Below are 25,868 nucleotides of genomic sequence, written 5' to 3'. Positions count from 1 at the left end.
GCCTGACAGTAGCAGACAGTGTCATCATGGACCCTATTGCTGTCTCCAACACCTTGGGCCGCCATTTTGTGGAAGTTTTGAGCTCTTCCCACTATCACCCTGCCTTCCTCCATCAGAAACGAGCAGAGGAGGCTTGGCCGATACCATTCTCTTCTCTGAATCGCGAGTGCTACAATGCCGCCATTACTATGAGGGAGCTAGATCATGCTTTCAGTTCATCCCGATCCTCTGCCCCAGGGCCATTTGCCATCCACATTCAGATGTTGCAGCACCTTTCTCTTGCTGGCAAGCACTTTCTGCTTAACACATATGGGAAGAGGGCACATTTCCCGGACACTGGAGTGAAGCTACTGTCATACCCATACGTAAGGCCAGTAAGGACAAACATCTTCCTTCTAGCTACCGCCCCATCTCTCTTACCGGCTGCATTTGCAAGGTGATGGAACGTATGATTCATGCTCGGCTGGTATGGTGACTGGAGTCTCACAATTTACTGATGAATGCACAGTGTGGATTTCGAGCGTGGTGTTCTGTAGTTGACCATCTTGTTACATTGTCCACCCATGTCATGAATGGTTTTCTGAAGAAATCCCAGACTGGAGAAGGGCTACGACACCTGCTGGAGAAGTGGTATCCTCCGTACTCTTTACACGTGGGGCTCCTGTGGCTGCCTGCCCTGTTTCCTTCAGGAATTTCTAAAAGATCAAGTTTTCAAGGTGCGTGTGGTTTGTGCTTTGTCAGACACCTTTATCCATGAATATGGTGTGCCTCAGGGTTCCATCCTGTGCGTCGTCCTCTTTGCTACGCCATTAACCCTATAATGGCCTGTCTCCCACTGGGCATCCCTAGCTCCCTTTTTGTTGACGATTTTGCCATCTATTGCAGTTCTCCACAGACCTGTCTCACTGAGTGGCGTCTTCACCGACGTCTTGATCGTCTTTACTCCTGTAGCATCGACAATGGCTTTCATTTTTCTGCTGACAAAACAACCTGTATGAATTTCTGGCGACACAATTGGTTTCTTGCACCATCTTTACATCTTTGGCCTGTTGCCCTTATGTTAGTTGGAACTACAAAATTCCTGGGGCTTGTGCTCGATAGGAAACTCTGCTGGTCCTCTCGTGTGTCTTACCTGGCAGCCTGCCGTACACGGTTCCTCAATGTCCTACGTGTCGTCAATGGTACTTCCTGGGGTACCGATCGAACTATCCTCCTCCATTTGTACTGGTCCCTTGTCCGTTCAAAACTCGACTGTGTTTGCTTCGTTTGTGTGTCTTCATGTCTGTCCCTCTTATGCCATCTCAGCAGTATCCACCATCGTGGCATCTGTTTGGCCACAGGTGCCTTTTACACTAGCCAGGTGAGAGTCTGTATGCTAAAGCTGCTCAACTACCAATGTCCCACAGCCATGACTTTATCCTCAGCAGGTATGCATGCCGTTTGTCTGCCTTGTGTGGCCAGCCGTCCTATGCTTTCTTCTTTGATGATTCCTTTGATCCCCAGTATGGGGCACGTCCCTCTTTTCTGTTACCTTCTGGAGTCCGTTTTCGGCACTTGTTACGGCGGCTTAACTTCACACTACCTGCGCCTTTCCCGGTGGATGTGAACCCTTCACCACCTTGGTTTTGTGAAGCGGCCTATGTTAAACTTGGCCTTCATTCACTTCCTAAGGACACCACTCCAGGCTCGCTCTATCGCCTTCAGTTTCACGACCTTCTCATGGAACTTCACGGTCATTCCTTTGTGTACACTGATGGCTCTCGGCCTGACCATGAGTTGGGTGTGCCTTCGTCATTGGTGCCCGTTCCTTTCCGTATTGGCTTCCGGCACACTGCCGAGTATTTACAGCCGAGCTCTTCACAACTTTCAACAAATTTGAATCAACTTTACTGTTTCTCTGTTGGGTTCATTTCTGTAGTAAGGGCCACGAGAGATGGGTGCTTCCCACGCTGTGGGAGATTCTGACTGCTACAAGATGCACAAACTAGTTCTGGAAACATTTTTTCACTCCGACGTCAGTACCTCGAGAACACAGTTGTAGAATAATTCATCTGCTGCTTGAGATAACAGCCACTGTCTGCACATTTTTTGTTTGAAGGGAAGAAAAGGAACTCTTTAAGGCCGACCGAAGTGGCCGTGCGGTGAAAGGCGCTGCAGTCTGGAACCGCAAGACCGCTACGGTCGCAGGTTCGAATCCTGCCTCGGGCATGGATGTTTGTGATGTCCTTAGGTTAGTTAGGTTTAACTAGTTCTAAGTTCTAGGGGACTAATGACCTCAGCAGTTGAGTCCCATAGTGCTCAGAGCCATTTGAACCATTTGAACTCTTTAGGTGATAATCAGGTGAATACATGCACTGAGGCAGTATTTCCACATTTTCCTCCACCAGAGTTGGCCTATGGGCAACAGGCTGTGCAGTAGTCGTCAAAGTCACAAACATTGTGATATGACTTTTAGTGGTCTCTGGGTCTCATCTTGCTGTGCTGTGAGGAAGAAACCTGAAAATGTGTTGAGCACTCTGGCACCTCATGTCTGACATTTGTTTACAGTATCAATTGAAAGGACCTGTTAGCACTTGTTTTAAATAGATCACACAGTTAATAAAGCAATTTGTAAGAAACATACTTAATGTAAGTATTAATTTTTATATGTCGACAATGAAAAATCCAGGATGGAATGTAGCAATATTATGAAAAAGATAGTTGCTACTCATGATATAGTGGAAGTGCTGAGTGACAGATAGGCACTAGAAAAAGACTGTCAGAAATTGAGCTTTTGGCCAACAAGGCCTTTGTCAAAAACACACACACACACACACACACACACACACACACACACACACACACACACGACGAAGAAGAAGAAGAAGAAGAAGAAGAAGAAACTGCAGTCTCTGGCTGCTGAGGCCACTCAGCATCTCCGCTATGTTGCAAGTAGCAACCATCCTATTCATGTTGTTGTTGTTGTGGTCTTCAGTCCTGAGACTGGTTGGTGCAGCTGTCCATGCTACCCTATCCTCTGCAACCTTCTTCATCTCCCAGTGCTCCCTGCAACCTACATCCTTCTGATCTGCTTAGTGTATTCATCTCTTGGTCTCCCTCTACGATTTTTACCCTCCACGCTGCCCTCCAATGCTAAATTTGTGATCCCTTGATGCCTCAGAACATGTACTATTAACCGGTCCCTTCTTTTTGTCAAGTTGTGCCACAAACTCCTCTTCTCCCCAATTCTATTCAATACTTCATCATTAGTTATGTGATCTACCCATCTAATCTTCAGCATTCTTCTGTAGCACCACATTTCGAAAGCTTCCATTCTCTTCTTGTCCAAACTATTTATCGTCGATGTTTCACTTCCATACATGGCTACACTCCATACAAATACTTTCAGAAACGACTTCCTGACATTTAAATCTATACTCGATGTTAACAAACTTCAAAAACGCTTTCCTTGCCATTGCCAGTCTACATTTTATATCATCTCTACTTCGACCATCATCAGTTATTTTGCTACCCAAATAGCAAAACTCATTTACTACTTTAAGTGTCTGATTTCCTAATCTAATTCCCTCACCATCACCCGACTTAATTTGACTACATTCCATTATCCTCGTTTTGCTTTTGTTGATGTTCATCTTATACCCTCCTTTCAAGACACTGTCCATTCCGTTCAACTGCTCTTCCAAGTCCTTTGCTGTCTCTGATAGAATTACAATGCCTTCGGCGAACCTCAAAGTTTTTATTTCTTCTCCATGGATTTTAATACCTACTCCGAATTTTTCTTTTGTTTCCTTTACTGCTTGCTCAATATACAGATTGAATAACATCGGGGAGAGGCTACAACCCTGTCTCACTCCCTTCCCAACCACTGCTTCGCTTTCATGCCCCTCGACTCTTGTAACTGCCATCTGGTTTCTGTACGAATTGTAAATAGCCTTTCGCTCCCTGTATTTTACCTCTGCCACCTTCAGAATTTGAAAGAGAGTATTCCAGTCAACATTTTCAAAAGCTTTCTCCAAGTCTACAAATGCTAGAAACGTAAGTTTGCCTTTCCTTAATCTAACTTCTAAGATAAGTCGTAAGGTCAGTATTGCCTCATGTGTTATAACATTTCTACGGAATCCAAACTGATCTTCCCCAAGGTCGGCTTCTACTAGTTTTTCCATTTGTCTGTAAAGAATTCGTGTTAGTATTTTGCAGCTGTGACTTATTAAACTGATAGTTCGATAATTTTCGCATCTGTCAACACCTGCTTTCTTTGGGATTGGAATTATTATATTCTTCTTGAAGTCTGAGGGTATTTCGCCTGTGTCATACGTCTTGCTCACTAGATGGTAGAGTTTTGTGAGGCCTGGCTCTCCCAAGGCTGTCAGTAGTTCTAATGGAATGTTGTCTATTCCCGGGGCGTTGTTTCGACTTAGGTCTTTCAGTGCTACTCTTGATAACGACGACCTCCTAAGTAGTCCCCGCCCGGAGATCCGAATGGGGAACTATTTTACCTCCGGAATATTTTACCCAAGAGGACGCCATCATCATTTAACCATACAGTAAAGCTGCTTTCATAATATTGTTAATTTTGTATGTATATTATAGCACACTTTGTTTCAGCCTTGTAGGTACGGTAACAAGCAAATTGTCACAGTATTAGACTCTAAAGTCCTCACAACTTGCTGCCAACCTGTTTATTATATTGTCACTTCTTCCACGTACAGAATAGCGAGTGTGCCATGTGTTGCGTTCAATAGACTGGTGAAGAGAAGGAAAAGAAGTGTGACTTGTGTTTTCATTTTACAGACTGATGAAGAGATCCTCAAGAATGGGCACGGTGAAGACTTCAACACTGAAGATGAGGAAGAGGAGGATAATGAGCACAATAGTAATGGTGAGACAAATCTTTGATTGATTTGAAAACTCTATACAACAGCTGAGCAACTGAAATTAATTCTGAAATTAAATATAGTAATCCATATTCGTGTTCAAGTTAGGTTCAGTCTGTCAGCTGTGATGCTCTCGCACTTCCGTCACCATTTTGAAGTTACAGTACAACTGATGGATGGTTGCTGTCTTGTTTGAACTGGCATTGTTCTGTGTACATCAGTCTGAGCGCCACTACCTTTACCTCGTTAAGGAGTCCTTCAAATAATTTTCAACTGTAAACTAACTTTATAAATTACAGTACTTCCTGATATAACTTTCTCATACCATCTTCAAATGAAATGCTCATGTATTTCTACCATGTCAGTAGACACTGTCTTAAATTAATACGTGTATCACAAATGAGATATAATGCACCAGTTTTTTGTTAAATGGAGAGCTGACAGCTTGCAGTAAGCAGTGCGTAGAGTAACGGTTGTTCTTTGATGAGAAAGAATCTGTTGCTTTATTTGTAAGTGTTTGTTTGAAATTAAATCTGACAAGCTTCAAATTGACTTTGACTATTTGGTAGAATCTTTCAATAAAAAAATCTGTACATCTTCACAGTGTTATGTATCAGATGGGAATTTAACTTGAGAAAAGCTACAAAACCACAGAGAGACGTTGTTTGCTTTCAGGTGCCCAGATTCCAATACTGCTGATAAGACATTAAAAAACGGTAACCATAGCCTTTAGAATTGATAGTTCCTCTTGCACAGAGTATAAAGGCACAGGCTGCAGTAAGTCAGAAAGGAGTGATAGCTCTCTCCGACCCCAGGATGAGAGCGATCCACTTGATTGTGAGGATGAAGGGAGGGGTGATGAAGACAAAGGTAAAGAGGGAGGAGGTAGGGAGAGACAGGAGAAAGAGAGGGACCTTGAAAGTATAGAATACAAAGAATCGTGTTAGAATTTCTATTAAAATATTAACTTTGCTTGTGCTTTTTCTTTCTGTCTTAGTGTGGCCTTTCTAATTTCAGTTCTAATTTTTCATTGTTTCTTTCGTTTCAACAGTTGACAAATATTGTACACAGAGCAAGACTATGAAATGGTATTAATTTGTTTTGGCTTGCTACCAGTCTTAGAGTGGCGTGTGATGCAAATGTACACTAACACTGTTGTTGTGCTGTGCCGAGTTTTGTTCTGTGTGTCATTAATACTCCGTGTTGTGGCCACTTTGGTGTACAGACAAGGTGCTAAACTCAGTGCCGCCTGCTGACACAGTCGGGAGTGGAGGAAAGCTGTTGATCCCAGTCAAGTACCTTTAGTTTGTGTCATTTCAGCTAGCCCAATCACCATGTTCATATTAGGATTTGGAAAGTTCCTCATGTGGATAACATTGGAAGTTCACTGAGGCTTTTTGCGGATGATGCTGTAGTATATCGAGAGGTTGTAACAATGGAAAATTGTACTGAAATGCAGGAGGATCTGCAACAAATTGACACATGGTGCAGGGAATGGCAATTGAATCTCAATGTAGACAAGTGTATTGTGCTGCGAATACATAGAAAGAAAGATCCTTGATCATTTAGCTACAAAATAGCAGGTCAGCAACTGGAAGCAGTTAATTCCATAAATTATCTGGGAGTAGGCATTAGGAGTGATTTAAAATGGAATGATCATATAAAGTTGGTCGTTGGTAAAGCAGATGCCAGACTGAGATTCATTGGAAGAAACCGAAGGAAATGCAATCCGAAAACAAAGGAAGTAGGTTACAGTACACTTGTTTGCCCACTGCTTTAATACTGCTCACCAGTGTGGGGTCCGTACCAGATAGGGTTGATAGAAGAGATAGAGAAAATCAAACGGAGAGAAGCGCGCTTCGTTACAGGATCATTTAGTAATCGCGGGGATGACAGATAAACTCCAGTGGAAGACTCTGCAAGAGAGATACTCAGTAGCTTGGTACTGGCTTTTGTTGAAATTTCGAGAACATACCTTCACCGAGGAGTCAAGCAGTATATTGCTCCCTCCTATGTATCTCTCGCGAAGAGACCATGAGGATATTAGAGCCCACACACCGGCATACCGACAATCTTTCTTTTCACAAACAATACGAGACTGGAATAGAAGGGAGAATCGATAGAGGTACTCAAAGTACCCTCAGGTGGCTTGCGGAGTATGAATGCAGATGTAGATGTAGATGTAGATGTGTATATATGTCTAAAAAATGCATTTGTACCTCCATTTGGAGATTTATCTGAGCTGACCAACATAATATTCCTTTCACAGAAAACTTCTGCACCAAGTTCAGTTTATTATGAACTTATGCCTGCCTTTGGAAATCTAATTGAATCCTTAACAAATACGCTAGCAGCTCAAGGTTTTTATGTACTTTTGCCTATAATGTTTCCACTAACATAACTACTTGGGAAAAATTCAGTTTGATCAGCTGTTAACCAGTGTTCTCTTTTCAAAACTGCAAAAAGTAACAAGAGTAGCTTCTTCCTGATGCAGTGACTGTTTACATGCAACAGACTAACTTATTTTTACTATGATTCCTTTTCTGTGTGTTGGCAGTCCTGCTCTTAAACTTGACTTTGTCTGAGGGCACTCCCTTAATGTTGAGTTTTTATACAAGGGATTGCTTTGTCATGCTTGTCACAACTACTGGGATGAGTAGTACTGGTCAAACAGGTAATGTTTTGTGTTGTTTTGGTCACTTGTTTGTGCAGAACATCTCGGAGCCCCTAGCCAACAATTCAAGAATAAATTTCATCTGAATGTGAATGGCTCTGCAATCCATTAGATACAATCATAGCAGAACACTTGTCAACAGGGGGAGAGGAGGATCTAATAGAACTCTCAAGTGATAACATTTTGAAATGAATTTAAATTGAAATCTCTTGAAAAGTTTTGGGTACAGATACAGAATGAATACACCAGTTTAGCAAGAGGGGTAGTGGATGTGTTTTTACGCTTTGCGTCAACTTACTTGTTTGAGTCAGTGTTTTCCGCAATGGCGTTAATCGAGACGAGACATCAGTCTCGACTGCAGCTGAAAGGGGATCTGGGGTTTCCGTTTCAAAGATCCAACTGAGACTGGATCTGCTTTCTTTGCAGACTCAAGAACACACATCACAGTAAATGTGCAAATATCAGAAAATTTCCAAATTTTGTACCATGTGCATGTTTACTCATGTTAATTTTCTGTTTGGATGATCAGTTTGAATATAACAGTTTCAAAATGGGCATTTAAATGTTGACTATTGTTCTACAATCCAGAAAAAAAGTAATGAAATATACATATTTTGCTCAGTTCCAAGAACTTCACATGCAGCCATAGATAATCATAAACTAGTTCTAATTGTTAGTTATCATTACCTTTGGATAATATAAATGTATGATAATTTTAAAGAATGTTTAACTCTGATATGCTTGATGGGCACACTCTAAATACTATTGTTGTTGTATCCAGTTGTTGCAATAATTGGACAGAAGTAAGCAGATATGGTGGGCTGTTTTTATGCCAAGTGTTGGAAAGAAAAATAGGGGGGTTTGGGAGGTAGGGGAATAATATATGTTTCAGAAGAGTGTGTGACAGAAAGTTTGAGCACCTGGTCTAGGTCATAGGCCTGTTCTGTCTTCAAAGCATTCAACTTACTTTTTCTTTGCCTCCTTGCGGATCTTGTTTCTATAGGTCTGAAATTCAAGCCTTGTTTTGGTAGTCTCAAATCTGCTTTTCTTTGTCACTCTCAGTCGTCACTTCTCAGTCTATTTAAAATCGTGCAGTCCTTCACTCCTTGTAGAAATATCATTTCTCCCACTTGAATTCCACTTTCTTGCTTAGTAGTTGTTGTCCAAGTTTCACTTTCAAACGGCAATGTGCAGGTAGCGATTACCTCGTAAAACTTTAGAATTGTGTCTTTCCTAACTTCATTTCTCAGTGTTCTGTTGATTGTTCTGCATATTAGTTTTTTCATTTTCAAGACACAAGACTATATCGAGGAGACTATAAACTACAGTCTATAAATACATTGTCAGGTTGGACAAGAAAATATTTTCACTTTGTAACTGTAAATTTTTCTCACAGATGCATCATGAATTTCTACGTTTGTGGCAATCTTTCTTGGGAAAAATATCTGCATGCCTGTCCTTCGTATTCTAATGTGCTATACTGGTTATTTAATTTATTCTGGTGTAACTGTTTATTCTTAAATAAATACATGTAGTCTGGACTTCTTACTCGCTGCCTAACTTTCCAACTTTGAATATATTTTTTGTTCTGCATCTTACTGTGATTACTCGAAAATCTGAAGTAGTTTAGGATTCCTTGAATGTTTTGTAAAATATACTTATTTATATCAAAAAATTAATTCAGTTGAGAAAACTGCAAAATTGGCAACACATACAGGTTCAGAGCTCTGTTGAACACTATCGTATTGATGGTGGTGCCAAACGTGCTATTTTCCTTCAACACATGCTGTTCCGATGGTGCCCCATGGGGTGAGGATACTCGTGGCTGCCCCTCCTCACAGTTGTAGGCAGGTGCAGGTAGCACAGGCTACGTCTACATACGTGCTCCACGAGCCACCGTACGGTGCAGGGTAGAAGATACCTGTCACCAGTATTAGTTCGTGTACTACTAGCAAATGGAGTGGGTATGGGTCATAATTTCTCTTATGCTATTTTTGCTGTCATTTGTGAAATGTACGTTGACAGCAGTAGAATCATTATGCAGTCAGGTGCAAGTACCTGTTCCATAGATTTGTTCAATAATGTTTCAAAAAAATAATGGCATCTTCCCTCAACAAGCTGCCATTCATCATGCTGAATAAAAAGTCTGTCTAAATATCTTTCTGTCATCACTAGACGACACACTTTCCCGTACATGACAACATCATCAGCAAACTGTTCATTACACAATTAGAGAAGGAGTAGTCCTATTACACTTCCTCGCGGCAATCCTGTCGATACCATCATCTCTAGCAGATATTTGTTGTCCTGGATAGTGTGCTTACTGGGTACTATTACTTCAGAACTCTTTCAAGCCACTCACATATCTGAGAATCTATTCCACACGATCGGATCTTCCCTGACAGTCTCCACCAGTGCACTGTGTTAGCACAGTCGTATTGACAGTGGTGCAGAATGATTTCTGAAACTTTAATGCGGGCGGTCCAAAGCTGCTCCACGGGGCAGGGTGTGACTGTCCGTCAGAAGGATCTATTGGATGAATCCCGCTCGTGCTCGAGCTTGTCAGGTACTTGTGTGCTTGGACGGTGGATTACGGTTGTGTTTACTCCCCTCGCATCAGCTGTTCGAAAGTCTGCCTGGCTGCTTCCAACAGGGTACGTGAGGTAGAATAGCCTACTGGGCGCGGCATCATGAGGGCAAAGAATGAGCTGAAGACGATCTTGTCTAGAGAGTGAAACGAGTAACAAAGCAAATAACACAAAGTGTGTGCTGATTTATCTTTCCAGGATTATGTGTTCTTAATTACACACAGTGCAGAGAGTTTCACTCTCTGCATGCCGCACAGCCTGATTTATATTTCTTCTTTTACAAGAGCACTCAAACGAGAGGTGACAGCTGATATGAGCCATCACGAATTGCGAGATGAGTGAGCAGTAATATAAAGATTGACAAGAAACAGGGGGACAAAATGTACTGACCCACAGTTATGCAGCAACAATGGGCTGCACTAGATTGGGCGGCGGTGTCCCCGGAACGAATTTTCACTCTGCAGCAAAGTTTGCACCAATCCGAAACTTCCTGGCAGGTTAAAACTGCATACCAGACCGAGATTTGATCTTGCGACTGCACTTCTTGTGGACAAACGTCTTCAGAATCAGAGTCCTGTAATGGATCACAGTTTTAATCTCCCAGGAAGTTTCAAACTGCTGCACACTCCGCTGCTATCACGGTACATATGGTACATACCACTCCAGAAGCGCCACACGTATCCCTATGCATTCTTACCGACGAATGATAGTCATGAATGGAAAAATTATAAAATACGTTATTACATGGTACAGGAGAGGGCAATTGTAGTGCGTATGTACTGTTTTATTTGCATGTGGAGAGCTGTACCGAGGTACGGCATATGTTCTCGAAACAGGACAGTAATTCAGTAAGCTTGCAACAGGAAGTATACAAATGTTTGAACTCGGGGCTTCTCTGACCTGTATCTTTATTGATTGTTCACTTCAAACTAATTGTTCTGTGTGTGAAGTAAGTAGTGGTTTAGACTTGGACTTTCTGATTGGAGATTTGATGTTATCTGGAGGTAGTTGTACATAATTGGCAGACAACATATGGAATATATTTATGTGAAAAATCTCTTTATGATTATTCAAGAAAAATAGAAATTTTTGTATTACAGTTCCTTCTGACAGGAAGAGAGCATTGAGGAGATGAAGTCTAGTACTGCCAAATCTGGGATAAAAGTGAAGTAAAATAAGAAGAAAGTAAAGTGAATATGAATCTCCAACAAATCGAGTAAGTCTGACTCGGCTGATACCCTACACAGTGGAGTGAAAATTCGTTCTGTAAACAATCCACTAGGCTTGTACGAGTCCTAGTCCTGCAAGTATGTAGGAGAACTTGGGTGAAGCATAGACAGTAGGAGGTGAGATTTCGCCATTGTGTCGGGGTAACCCCATCAGAAAGGCAAGGGTTCTTGGTAATAGTATTGAAAAACCTTTGATCTGACATAATTTACCGGTTTCGACTGTGGACCATCTTGACAGTGGAAAAAGATCTGTTGTGACAACTTCACACTTTGTATGTGCTATTCAACAAGGAAAGTACACACAGTTGATGACTTTAAAATGTAAGAAAATTGTTTAAGCCTGTATTAAGGCGTTATCACTTCTCTTACATTTTCAAGTCAGCAGTGGTGTATACTTTCGTAGTTAAATAGCTTGTGTACCATGTGAAGTCGTCACAATAGATATTTTTCCACTGTGAAGGTGGTCCATGATCAAAACAGTGTGTATCATGCATTACTTCAAAAACATTTTTTTAACTTTATTTGGCTAGAGATATGATGTATGTCCTTTTATCTGTGTGTTTGCCGTCTGTACTCCAGTCATTTTGGTATGATATAATTTCAGGTATCGCAGCAGAAGCGAATGGCTGGTGTGCTCGCCAAGGTAATGTAGATGGTAACAGGGTTATACTTGTGGGTCGGATCGACCCCATGGAGCATGTGGAACCCGTGTACGGAACGGACGAGGACATTGAAGGAGACAACGACGACGATGATGAAGACAATGACGACGGTGGTGACAGCCCAGCCGTAGACCGTGACGGTTGTGGCAGCGACTGCTCCCACGGTCGGTCCGAGGAGATCGCGGCTGAAAGTGATGGCAGTGTCCTCGATGCATGGTCAGTTTTGTGTAAACTATGTTTCATTTTCCAACAAAATTAAGTATTAGCTCGAGCTACATCTCCCTCGATACTCAGTTGTAAGAATGTCTTCAAGATTCAGACTGATATTGCTATTCAGTTTGTAAGGGAAGATCACTGCAGAATACTACCAGAATGTTGTGCAACATTTTATAAAGCTGACTCTCAAAAAACTGTGACGGCCTTCAGAATGTCAGTTTTGATACTGGGGTGTTTTCTTATGTATAGCTAAATATTGTTGGTATTGCTAAAAATTGTTAGTAATTATATTTCTACATCAGTTTTGATCATATGGTCCAAACGATTTTTTATGACTGGGAGTAAGGCGGACTGAGCAAACATTAACGCATGTACACTGTTTTGCAGATCTAATATCCAGAGGAATACATGCAGTTTTGCAATGAAAAGTTGATTTTAGTGTTGCTTTCAGAGACTGTCTTTTGCAAAAAATTGTCACCATGTATAATTTTGTGTTACACAACAACTTGTGTTAAAGAACAGAAGTTTTCTCTGTGCTTTGTCTCCTTTGCCACTTTTGTCTCTTGTATTAACACGTTACACTCAGCTGGCAGAACCAATGTCTTATCATCATTCTATCTTTAACAGTGGATGTAGCATTTATCTTCCTTTACCTCAGAAAAACACCGAACTGCAAAATGTGGACAAAGGTTCCTGGACATACCATTAAGCATGTTTTGTGTGAGGTTTGGTTTTGTGTTGGAGAATGTAAAGGGTACAGAGTGGAAACTTTCTTATTTGAAATGAGTGCCACACAGTGGTCATCACTCTTTGTTACATTATTTTAATTGCAATTGTGCAACACTTGAGATAGGAGCGCATGTTCGCTCTGGCAACTTACGTTTTTTGAAAGTTGTTCGGTCATCGCAACTCAGCACACATTTTGAGAACAGTTTGATATTGCGCCTGCAGGTCATATTCCTGATTGAAAATTTATTGTAATGTGTGTGTATTATTCAAAATTGGCATTATTGGCCCACGACAATGATAGGGCAGTTATAATCACTTCAGAATGTTATGTCATGACGACTGAAGAGTTTTTTATTCCCAAACTTGAGGAAATGGTTGCTGTTGATGTCCAGTTTCGACAAGACAGTGCCACAACATGAATATTGATGACCCTCTTATGCAAACATTTCCCTGACGATCTCATCCCTTTCAGTGGTATCTGCGGTGGCTAGTGTGCTCGTCAAATTTAGCCCCCTGTGACTTTTTCTTAGGAGTATATCTTAAGCCCTTCGTGTATACCAGTTGTCCATGGACAATCTGTGGAACAATATTTGTGCTGCTGTTGTTAACATAAACATAGAGACATGCTGGGGAAAGTGGACTGAAACTTTCCAGATTTAGACTCTCTGAACGCAACCACCTTCAAGATATCACTTACAAAACTAAATGAATTGAAACTTTAAATGTGCTTCTAAGTAAAGAAAAATTATTAAATAAGTTGCTATATGGTACAATATACACACATGAATTGTTTCATGTGCATGTTGATAGGACATCAAGTACTTAGCTTCAGGAGGCAAAATTTCAGTACTGGTAATAGATGGATTAAAAGTGAAAAAGCTTTTTGATGAAGTGGGAATTCTTACTCGTCTCTCTGTAATTTTGTTCACAGCTTTCAAATTTCTTCTCGGTTTCCTTTAGTGTTTGCTCAGTGCACAGCTTAACCCTTTCAGACCCTCTGGCTGCAATTGTGTACAGTAATATTTAGTGTGTTTAGATGCAACAGAAATATTTTTCATCAATGGAAACCTCATGTGCACATGTACGAATGTTCAATCTTTTCGTAATGCACAAGATCTCCCACCTATTGGGCATCACTGGAAAAATATCAACAAGTGAATGTAGGAGTGCACAGCAGCTTGTAACCGCCAGAATTGACGGAACTTGTTGGTTAGTTATACTCCACTGTATAATTGATTACTATTATTATTATTGTTATTCTGCATGGTAATTATTGAATTAATGGTTTATTTGTTACAGCCATGAACATTTCAAAATTATTTATTGTAGTCCATAAAAAGAAGCCAAATTTTCAAAGTATGTATTGAAAGTGGAGATACATTTGTATAAATGATGCATCCAAAATCATTAAAAAGCCACCTATGAGCATTAAAGCATAAAGAAAAATTTTCCTTTCTCCAGAAAAAATTCTCGTCTGAAAGAACTTAACAGCACAAGGTATAAGCTGCAGCTCTGTTTTACTCCCTTCTCGACCACTGCATCGTCTCATGTCATTTGACTCTTATAAATGCAGTCTGGCTACTGTACAAGTTATAGGTAGTCGTTTGCTCCCTGTCCTTTCTCCATGATATCTAGAGAATTTCAAAAAGTGCATTCCTGTGAATATTGCCAAAAGTTTTCTCTAAGTCTACGAATGCTATACGTCTGGATTTGCCGTTCTCCAACATGCCTTCCGAGATAGTTCATAGGTTAATATTGCCTCCTGCCTTCATATGCTTCCCAGGAACCTAAACTGATCATCTCCGATGTCGGCTTCCGTCGGCTGTGCCATTCTTCTTTAGACAACTGGCATTAGTAATTTGTAACCGCGACTTATTAAGAAGGAAGTAAGTTCTAGTTTTCCACCTAGCCGGACAGCTGTGTACATTAAATCACTGCTTCAGGGATATGGAGATGAACTGCCTCCAGATTGAATCTGCCTGGTGGATTAATGACTAGGGTTAATGTGCAAACAGCCTGAATGTGATATGTTTGGACAATTTACCACATACCACTGTGTAAATACTGGGCTGGCATACACCTCTCGCATCAGTTACACTATACATACGCTTATAGAAAACTTTCACCCACTTTCACTTGAATATCACTTCAGGGGTACATGTATTCTGTTCTGGAGTGTAACGGGATGATGGCAAGAAGAGCATCCGACTGCCCCTTAAACTGACCTCACCAAATTCATTTACAACCATGCTGACCTTGTGTTGATGTGGGACAAAGGTACAAGAAAAAACAGAAGTAAGGCAAACAGAATGCAAACTCAGATTAGGGAATGACAGTCTTGACGTTTGGCTCAAAAAATTTAAGGAAACCTCAGAAACTGAAGCCTGGGGACTGGGCAGGGATTTGAAGCACCGCCCTCCTTTATATGAGTCCTATGTCACACCACCACACTGAGCGAAGCTAGGTGGCGCAGTGGTTAGCACACTGGACCCGCATTCAGGAGGACGACGGTTCAATTCCGCGTCCAACCATCCTGATGTAGGTTTTCCATGATTTCCCTTAATTGCTTCAGGCAAATGCTGGGATGATACCTTTGAAAGGTCATGGCCGACTTCCTTCCCTAATCCAATGAGACCGATGACCTTGCTGTTTGGTCTCTTCCCCAAACAACCCAACCCAACCCAACCCTCACAGCACCACCTAAGCCACCTCACTCGACACTTGACTTGTTAAACTTGCGGGTTAGTTGTACTCTCATCTCAGTGCACCTGCTTTCTTTGGTTTTTGGATTAAGATTTGTTTTTGAAGTATGAGGGTATTTTGACTGCCTCAGATATCCTGCATGTCAATACATCATGCGTAGGTGATACCCCACAGCTCTTAGGTATTTGAAGAAAGTGATATTCTTACTCTGCCAACAACTGTTGTCAAACTAATCGTTCTTTGCCATGTTCCAGTGTTGTGGTCCTCTTTAGGCATCACAAAATTATTTACGACAGCCTGCATGGCTTCACTTTTATTGTGTTGTCAGATAAATTGAATTGACTGCCATCAGCAATAAAATAATTTTACTATTGCCTCTATAATATATTTTATTATTGTAGGCAGTGACATTGGATAGCATTTATTTTATTCAACACAACAGTAAAAATGTTACCATACAGGCTGCCATAAATAGCTTTACGATACTTGAAGGTGACCAGAAGACCAAAACCAAAGATGGGCAGAGTTTTATTTTGGCAGTAACTGCTGCAGTTCGAAAATACCTTTGCTCTACATATTGTAGTGTTACATTTTACTTTGCCATCGGGCCCAGCTGCAGTGCAGTAACATTAAATGGGCAAATGGAGTGGGATACCCTTTATTGCATTATCTTCATTGGTTCTGAGTGGTTGCTAGTGACCTAGTCTCTTCACCCATCATCACAAAGTCTCTTCACCCATCATCACAGGTTTTCCTTAGGTTCTCATAGGATAAAGCTGATGGCAGGAGAAAACTATTCCTCATTAAAAATTTTGTTTTCATTATATAGTCTCTCTCTCTCTCTCTCTCTCTCTCTCTCTCTCTCTCTCTCTCTCTCTCTCTCTCTTTTAAATAAAGAGACGGAAACATCCAGTGATTTTTTGACTTTGCTGCTCCGAAGATGTGCTGTAGATCATATGTTGCAAATGACGTTTACTACTGAATTTTGTCTTATACAAGTTGTATTAACAATTATTGCCCTTGCCTGTATCTTTGTAAGAAGAATATGTAAGAATGTATAACTCAGAATATTAACTTCCCACCTTTGGTTGAAATTGCTTAAATTGCTGCAATATTATTTCACTGGACATGTAAGTCTGGTTAAAATCAATTCTCCGGAGTAGTTTAGTTTACTCCATTCACCCTACTTTAGTAAAGGCACTACTTAAAACATTGCTCAGCTCAACAGGAACAGGGTACTCGGAAGAAGTTTGGCACACTACAGAATCCGGTGGAAAGGTTTTGTCGTGATTGGTCCACCTGAGATCTCAGTAATACTGCTAGTCACAGTATCGTATCTCCCATCTCTTAGTCAACTTCATCTTCCCTTTCCATCTTCAACTTTTTCTTTTTTTTTGTGTAGTCTTCCTACATATCCCTTCCACCTATCAGCCTGCCTCAGCTAGAATACGGATTATGAACGAACAGCATCTTGTGACAGCTTTACAATCTTCAAATCCCCTAGAGGGCTCACAACTCTTTTGTGAGTACTTGCTTGGCTACCATGGGTCCCCAATCTTCCTTTTTTGTGCTGCAAGACTATAGTCCACTACCTCTTTGTCCCTCAGCCTTTCCATCAGGTGGTATTTCTGGTGCAGACCCCACTTGGACCTGGTAGGTGATTTAGGACCCTAGCTTTCCGTTTCCTGTGCTCTCTACAACTTTACATTAATAAATACATGGTCCTCATTGTTGGATTTGATCTGCCACCGCTTATCCAAATTTTACAGAGGTGCGGATCACGCAGGGAAGGTCGCACAGTGCGGTGTATGTTCTACCTTTGTGCCTTACCACCTTAGCACCATTCCTTTCCAGTAAGGTAGTACTCCCAAAACCCAGCACAGTAGCCGTCCCGTTGAGGGGGAGGGGTGTGTCAAGTTCTTGCACAGTGGTAGCCCCCTGACTATGCAGGGACAGCGCTGTTGGTGCCCGAGCTGAAAACTCCCCACATATTCCGAGTAGTGTGTGCCCATCGGGACTGGTGCCCGAGCTGAAAACTCCTCACGTATGCTGAGCAGTGTGTGCCCATCGTGACTTGCACGTGGACGCCAAGCAATGGATTACTGGCCAGGTAGCCTTTGCTGAGGCTGGGTGGCACCTGTGGGAAGAGCCCCCATTTGGCCTGGGTGGCACTGTGTCGGATGACTTGCATATAAAGCGGATGAAGCCTTTTCCTGCTGGTGGTTATACGACCCCAGTAGACCCTTCAGAGGGAAAGAACTTGTTCAATGCAGAGAGATACAACCCCAAATTGTTTCCTGCACTGGCTGTGCTAGGGGATAAGTGACAAGCAGGGTAACATTCCCCCAAATATGTGGTTTGTACATCTGAACTAATGTGTCCATTTTCCTAGATGCGAGATCCACCTCCCATAATGGAGACACAGAACTGGCGTCACACTTGCAGTTTACCTACAGTGAGTCTCCGCTCTCAATTCCCGACTTCTCACACTATTGCCTCATGTCAGGGAGCATTCGCGTACGCCCCCATAGTGTATACCCCGACCTCTGACGCGTCTCAGTTTATCCTCTGGACTGAAAGATTCAGTCGACCCACCTGTTCCTGGCTGTCCCCGATGTATTTCCAAATTCGGAAGTGGTATACACTTACGGCTCAACGGTCAGTGGATGGACTGCGTTTGCATAGATACAAGCAGAGTGTAGTGAACTAAGCTTCCTGCTGAATGGATGCATGTCTTCACTGTTGAGTTGGTATCCATCATTCTTACACTAGCAAGATGCTTTTAATTTGCAGTGTTTCTGTGAACAGCCTTCAGGCAATAGACCAGTGCTGCTCTCATCATCCATTAGTCACAACTGTCCAGGATCTTCTTTCTGACCTTCATCAAGCTGGACGGCCAGTTGTCTCTGTTTGGACACTTGGACATGTTGGGATCTCAAAGAAAGAAAATGCTGACCACCTGGAAAGTTGTCTACCAGGATGCCAATTTTGGAAATAGGGGTCCCAGAACTGAACCTTCAGCCAACCGTGCGCCATCAATTGTTGGGGGTCTGTAACTCGGAATGGTTTGCCCTGGGCTCCCCAAACAAACTGAGAGCAATACAGGAGACCATGACAGTGTGGCAGTCTTCCCTTTGCAGTGCTCCCAGGGAATCCACCGTCCTTTGTCAGCTACATGTTGGTCACACTTGGCTTACCCTTGGCCACATTGTCTGATGTGAGGATCCACCTTACTGCCAATGTGGTGCTTGCCTGACTGTGGCTCACATCGTACAAGAGTGCCCAGAGTTGGCTACTTTGGAGTAATATTTAACCTTCCTGACACGCAACCTCTGGTGCTAGTAGACAATGCCAAAGTGGCTGACCTGGATTTACGTTTCATCCGCATAGGTGGTTTCTACTCCTCTCTGTGAGGTGGACCACTTTGGTCTCATTGACTCTCTGAGGAGTTGGAGGGACACCTTGCCTGCTCTGATTCAGGAAATCCATGGCAGTCCTTGCTCAGTAGTCTGGCCCGTCTCCTACACTCTCGTCTTTTTTATTCTCCTATGTTTCCCACTTTTAATTTTATCATCTTGTCTGTGCTGGCTCTTTGTCTGGGAGTAACAGATGGTGAGGTAGTGCTGGTGGGATGCATTCTGGGCAGAGTGCCCCACTCACCTTACCTCCTCTCACTACCCTCATGACTTCTCCTTGATTTTATCTCTGTCTTATTGTATCTTGGATGCAGTTTCCCTTCCCAAGATGTGCCTTTTGTATACTTCCTCTGGTAATTGTTCCTGTTTTGATACATATAGGATGAAGGGACTGATGAATTTGCAGTTTGATCCCTTTTAACTTCAACAACCAACCATCTTCAAATAACTTATGGGAGTGGAGCCGGAAAATATCCTTAATGATTGCCCGTATTTTGACAGATGAGCACCCTGTCAGTTTTGAGGCACAAATTAAATTAGAGATCACTGTGCATGATAACTTAAACCATGGGTGGGTGGGGTTACACTAACTGAGGACGACATGATGACATATGCAGAAAAAGATGATGTACACTGGTCATGTGCCAATTTAATCTTGACAGCTTCCTTTTTAACACTATTGCAGTAACTTGAAGTACTCACCAGAATTTCTATATCATTATATTTTGTCAAATGACCGGACCAAGGCAGTGTTCTGCAGTTGCAGATTTTCTTGGTTGTTGTACGCTTGTGTGATGCTCAAGCTAGTCCTCCACGATCCTATGGTAGACACATATGCGAAGTCTTTTTTCAAATACTGACTAAGATTGGGGCCTTTCTGACATCTCTGAAGGATAACCTCCGCGCGCGTGAGGCATGTGTGTACCATATCCTGCGTCTAAGTGTCACACACAGCTCCAACAGCGGAACAAATCTGTTGAGACAGTGCTGTTAAGGAAGCTGTTGAGATTAAACTAGCAAGTGACTTTGAAAACGTAGGGGAGGCTTTCTGTTAAATTGTATGTGGAATCTTTCTCTCCCCCTGGCCAAACAATGCAGGCTCAAAGTTACCACTACTTGCCCAACTGTTGTTACTTAATCTGTCTATTTACCTTTGAAAAAATGTTTTATGTATGTACATACCGACATGTGCACATACACACATTCCACGTGTCATCCTAAGCCAGGACCCTAATCTTCATTCCTTTCTTCTTTATTCAGACTACACTTTTGTGCTTTGAGGACGAATAAGTGAATAATTGCAGGCAACACAGCAACTTCTATTTTGAGAAATTAGAATCTGAATATTGTTTCAAGCAAATGTGTAGTCTTTTGCTGAATAATGCTCTTGTGAGTCAGCTGGTGATGATTTTTCCAGTGGCTGATGTTGTTTATTCAGCAGCTTGTGATTGTGTAGCATTTAGGTTCATTAACTTTCAAATATCAGCTTTATATATACATTTTCGTATTTTAAATGCAGTTTTATTTGGTTTTAACCATTTGAGCTGGTGTGTTTCCAGCGAGTGGTACCGTGCTTGGAAAAATTGCTGAGGAGTATTTGGGATATACAGGGTCATTCTAAATGATGGACCCGTTTTCAAAATTTCGTATTTATGCAAGCACAAATCCAAAATGAACGAGCTTCATACCAATGAAAAGAGGAAGTTTCAAACTTTTTTTCATAATGTTTGATATCAATTTAATAAATGTAATAATTCATAATAATTTGTAATGAATTAGTTTTAACAGTTATTTAATAATAAGAAAAGTGATAAATGTTATAAATGTTCAATATGGCCACTGTTGGCTGCATGGCAAACACCAATGCAGTAGCCAAACTCGTCCCACACATGCCGAGTGCACGGCAGCAGTGATCCGATTCCGCATATTGTTCACAGTGATTGGTAGAGGTGGGACGTAAACAGCTTCCTTCACATATCCCCATGAGAAATAGCTGCAGGGTGTGAGATCAGGACATCTCGGTGGCCAGAAGTGCCGAGCCAGGTCCTCAAGTCCCCTGCGACTGATCCAGCACTGAGAAAGGGAGTCTTTCAAAATGCCTCATAGATCATGATGCCAATGGGGTGGAGCTCCATCCTGTTGGAAAATGGAGTCCTGGGAATCTTCCATTACTTGAGAGAACAGTCATTGTTCCAACATGTCCAGCTACGTGATTCCCATTACAGTTCTTTCCACAAAGAAAAATGATCCGTAAACCTTTGTACGGGAAATGGCACAGAACACATTGATCTTCGGTGACTCTCTTCCAAGTTGCAATGTGGGTTTTCCAATCCCCATATGTGAACATTGTATCATTGTTTTCCCACTAAGGTGGAATGGTGCTTCATCGCTAAAAATTACATGCTGTAGAAATGTGTCATCCTCCATCTTTGCTAGCACATAACCACAAAATGTGAGATGCTTCTCTTTGTCATTGGGATTGAGAGCCCGCACAAGTTGTAATTGGTAGGGCGTATACAGCAAACACTATCTCAGAATTTTCCATAAAGGTGGCTGGGGGTGTTCCAAGTTCTCGACTGGCTCTATTGGTAAACATTCTTGAATACATCGGACATCATCCTCTGACACACATAGTCAGCCTATGCTTTTTCCTTTGCACACGCTCCCAGTCTGTTTAAATTGCTTAACCCAGTGGCTAATGCTTTTGTGAGCTGGTGATTGAATACTGAATTCGGTACAAAATGGCTGCTGCACTGCAATTTGCGACTCACTTTATGCGAACTCAAGAACGCAGAAAACGTTATGTTCCCCAGTCTCCGTCTCGCTCACAACTGATAGTGAAATGGAATGATGGACCTATTGCAATGCAAACTCTACCAGCCACTTCTGAAACCATCACTGCCCAACCGCCGCCACCCACCTAAAACTTTGAAACGTCCTGTTTTCATTTGTATAAAGCTTCTTCATTTTGGATTTGTACTTGAATATATACTAATTTTCGAAAATGAGTCCATCATTTAGAATAATTCTGTATATCTTTTACCATTCATTGGCTATAGAAGCCTACATAACTGTTGCCCACTGCCATTAGTTGCTTGCTAAGCTGAAGAACAAAGAATGTATATAATTAATTTCTTTTCAGATGAATAGATCTACTCTGATGGTACATCTGAGCTGTCCTTTAATGCAAACTTATATAATTTCTAAATTCAGCAGAATATGTAAATTAATTGATACTGTGAAATACCAGTGCCAAGTTTCTGTCTCAAGAGAATCGTGGGGAATTTTCTGACTTGTTAATGTCAGTACTGTGTAGAACAGTCATGTGTACTTCAGAGTTCTTTTTTAAGTTGGCAGGCGGCAGTCTGAAATGCCTGCGGGCCTTGTCTCCTGCTGTGGTGGGTGGACTTCGTGGTGCCTTAACCGAGCGAGCGTGTGTGCCATTGTCTATATCCTCCTATGTCTATACCTACACTGGCATGTCTGCTCCTCGAGTCACCGTACGTGCAGTGTATCGTGTATTCCCCCCTTCCCATTTCACTTGTGAATTGTGTTCCAGGGTGACAATCTGTGCTCATCTGAGTTTCTTTGAATTTATCCTTGTGGTCAGTACATGAAATACAAGTTGGAGGATGTAGTAAGTTTCTCAGTTTCTGTCAGAATGTGGGCTCTCACCAGTTTGGGCGTAATGTTCTCAACAGTGCTTCTCTCAGTGTACCTCCCGTCGGAGTTTGTCGAGCATTCGGGTGACGTGCGTGTGTCGTGTCGACAGAAGCACCACTTTGTAGTGTCACACGGCGAGGAGCTCTGTGACTTTCACACTGTGCCATTTACCTTACAGCCACCTCCCGTTGATAACAGTGCAGTTGTATCAGTTGATGAGCAGTACGGATTCTGAGGTGAATCACACTCTTGCTCGAAATCGTGAAAACGTTCTCTTGGTACTAAAATCAAAATTGACCATCTGAACTCGTTTTTGCGAGAGGGTGCAGCTGTCACAAAAGGGTATATCCTGCTGTAGGAAGTACTGTCTCTGTCAAATTGCATACAGACTTTGCAGCTGACTTAGCTCACATTTTAACCATAATATACCATAGAACCACTGAGCAAAACATCTATGCACAGTGATAGAAAGAAAGCACATGTCACACCTGTCTACAGCGAGAAGTTAATTTGTTCTAGAATTGTAGAACATATTCTGAGCCCAAACAAAATGAGTTATCTGTAACAAAATGACATTATCTGTGCTGGCTGCTGTGAACTACGAAAACGTCGATTGTGCAAAGCCCAATCGGTGATTTTGTTACATGACTTCCTTAAAGCCACAGATTGAGGCTGTCAGGTGGGTCAAGTATTTCTCGATTTCCAGAAAGCATTTGATTCAATACTACACTAATGATTATTAACAAAAATACGATTGTGTGGGATACTGAAAAAAAAATAGGGCCAGACTGAAGATATTTTGGGTCGGAGGATGCAGCACGTTATCTCGGACGTAGAGTTACTGACAGAAGGGGAAGTGCCCCTGGGACGAGTGCCATGTTCCATTGCTCTTCGTTTTGCGTGTTGATGATGTGACACACAGTATTAATAGTGACACCTGACTTTTTGCAAGTGGCAGGGGTGGCTGAGTGGTTGTAGGCGCTACAGTCTGGAACCGCGCGACCGCTACGGTCGCAGGTTTGAATCCTGCCTCGGGCATGGATGTGTGTGTCATGCTTAGGTTAGTTAGGTTTAAGTAGTTCTAAGTTCTAGGGGCTGATGACCTCAGAAGTTAAATCCCATAGTGCTCAGAGCCATTTGAACCATTTGACTTTTTGCAGATGATGCGATTATCAGTAATGAAGTGATGTCTGAACAAAGCTGCGCAAATATTTAGTTAGCTCTTAGATAAGATTTCTTAATGGTGCAAGGATTACCAGCTTGCTTTAAATCAATAGGAAATGTAAGTTTTGTCAGCACCAAGAAGTGAAGTTGTCACTGGTTCTGTACTTTCTTAGCTAAAGACAAAGTATAATTCTTATGAATGTCAATGACCTTTCAAGAAAGAGGAGAGGGAATTGTTCAAGAGAAGATGTTTAAAAATTTATCATTTCCAACTGAAGTATGTGAAAGTGTTTTACTACACTCAGCCAGAAAATGCACTTTGTGGGGAAAGGTGCAGTGCAGTAAATGGTTGAGCATTATTTCAGTCTAATGTTGCAGTGATTAGAAAGGACCAGAAAACTTTCAAATCAGCAGGGACACAATCTTATGAGTGAAAAGGTGAATATTCAGTCAAAATGGTTCAAATGGCTCTGAGCACTATGGGACTAAACATCTGTGGTCATCAGTCCCCTAGAACTTAGAACTACTTAAACCTAACTAACCTAAGGACATCACACACATCCATGCCCGAGGCAAGATTCGAACCTGCGACCGTAGCAGTCGCGCGGTTCTGGACTGAGCGCCTAGAACCGAATATTTAGTCACCAGACATTGTATAGAAAGGCCGTTGCCTCTGAAAATGAGTGTTTAGCCTGCTATGCAGGCTTTAGGATTGCAGCTAAGCATTTCCATTTTGCTAACTCAACACTGTGTGATCAAAAGTATCCGGACACCCACAAAAAAATATGTTTTTCATATTAGCTGCATTGTGCTGCCACCAACTGCCAGGTACTCCGTATCAGCGACCTCAGTAGTCATTAGACACCGTGAGAGAGCAGAGTGGGGCACTTCGAACGTGGTCAGGTGATTGGATGTCACTTGACAGTTGAAGATGGTCATTATGTGTAATAGACAGACATCTATCCAGACCACCACACAGGAATTCCAAACTGCATCAGGATCCACTGCAAGTCCTATGACAGTTAGGTGGGAGGTGAGAAAAATTGTATTTCATGGTCGAGCGGCTGCTTATAAGCCACACATCACACCGGTCAGTGCCAAATGACACCTCACTTGGTGTAAAGAGCGTAAACATTGGACAATTCAACAGAGGGAAAACGTTGTGTGTCGTGACGAATCACAGTACACAGTGTGGCGATCCAATGGTAGGGTGTGGGTATGACGAATGCCCAGTGAATGTCATCTGCAACAGTAAAATTCAAAGGCAGTGGTGTTATGGTGTGGTCATGTTTTTCATGGAGGGGGCTTGCACCCCTTGTTGTTTTGCATGGAACTGTCACAGCATATGACTACATTGATGTTGAAGAGCAATTCGGGGATGGCGATTGCATCTTTCAACATGATCGAGCAGCTGTTCACAATGCACAGCCTGTGGCGGAGTGGTTACATGACAATAACATCCCTGTAGTGGACTGGCCTGCACAGAGTCCTGACCTGAATACTATAGATCACTTTTGGGATGTTTTGGAACGCCGCCTTCGTGCCAGGCCTCACCGACTGACATCGATACCTCTCCTCAGTCCAGCACTCCATGAAGAATGGGCTGCCATTTCCCAAGAAACCTTCCAGCAACTGATTGAACGTATGCCTGCGAGAGTGAAAGTTGTCATCAAGGCTAATGGTGGACCAACACCATATTGAATTCCAGCGTTACCTATGGAGGGCTAGAAACTTGTAAGTCATTTTCAGCCAGGTGTCCAGATATTTTTGATCACATAATGTAACAACAACTATCTATCTCTTTCCATCTTGTAAAGAAGTAAAAATTGTTTCCCGTCATTTAATTAAAAGAAAATTTATAGCTTCCTGTTTTCCTAAAATCCATACAGTATCACATTGTCCATATTAACTGACATTTTTAAAAACCTTGTAGCACCCTGACAACCCAGT

At 42.0% G+C, this 25,868-nt stretch overlaps 1 protein-coding gene across 1 annotated transcript in view; it reads left to right on the top strand.

Annotated features, from left to right (window-relative positions):
• Nucleotides 1-25,868, top strand: part of LOC124716801 (zinc finger protein 652-A-like) — a 100,682-nt gene that overhangs the window by 7,811 nt on the left and 67,003 nt on the right. The window contains exons 2-3 of the mRNA XM_047243350.1: nucleotides 4,792-4,879; nucleotides 11,970-12,243. Of these exons, the coding sequence (XP_047099306.1) occupies nucleotides 4,792-4,879; nucleotides 11,970-12,243 (362 nt within the window). The remainder of the gene's footprint in view (nucleotides 1-4,791; nucleotides 4,880-11,969; nucleotides 12,244-25,868) is intronic.

This window comes from Schistocerca piceifrons, chromosome 9 (assembly GCF_021461385.2).
Source record: "Schistocerca piceifrons isolate TAMUIC-IGC-003096 chromosome 9, iqSchPice1.1, whole genome shotgun sequence".
NCBI lineage: Eukaryota > Metazoa > Arthropoda > Insecta > Orthoptera > Acrididae > Schistocerca > Schistocerca piceifrons.
Note: the sequence above shows the minus strand (reverse complement) of the source record. Positions and strands in the feature narration are given on the sequence as shown.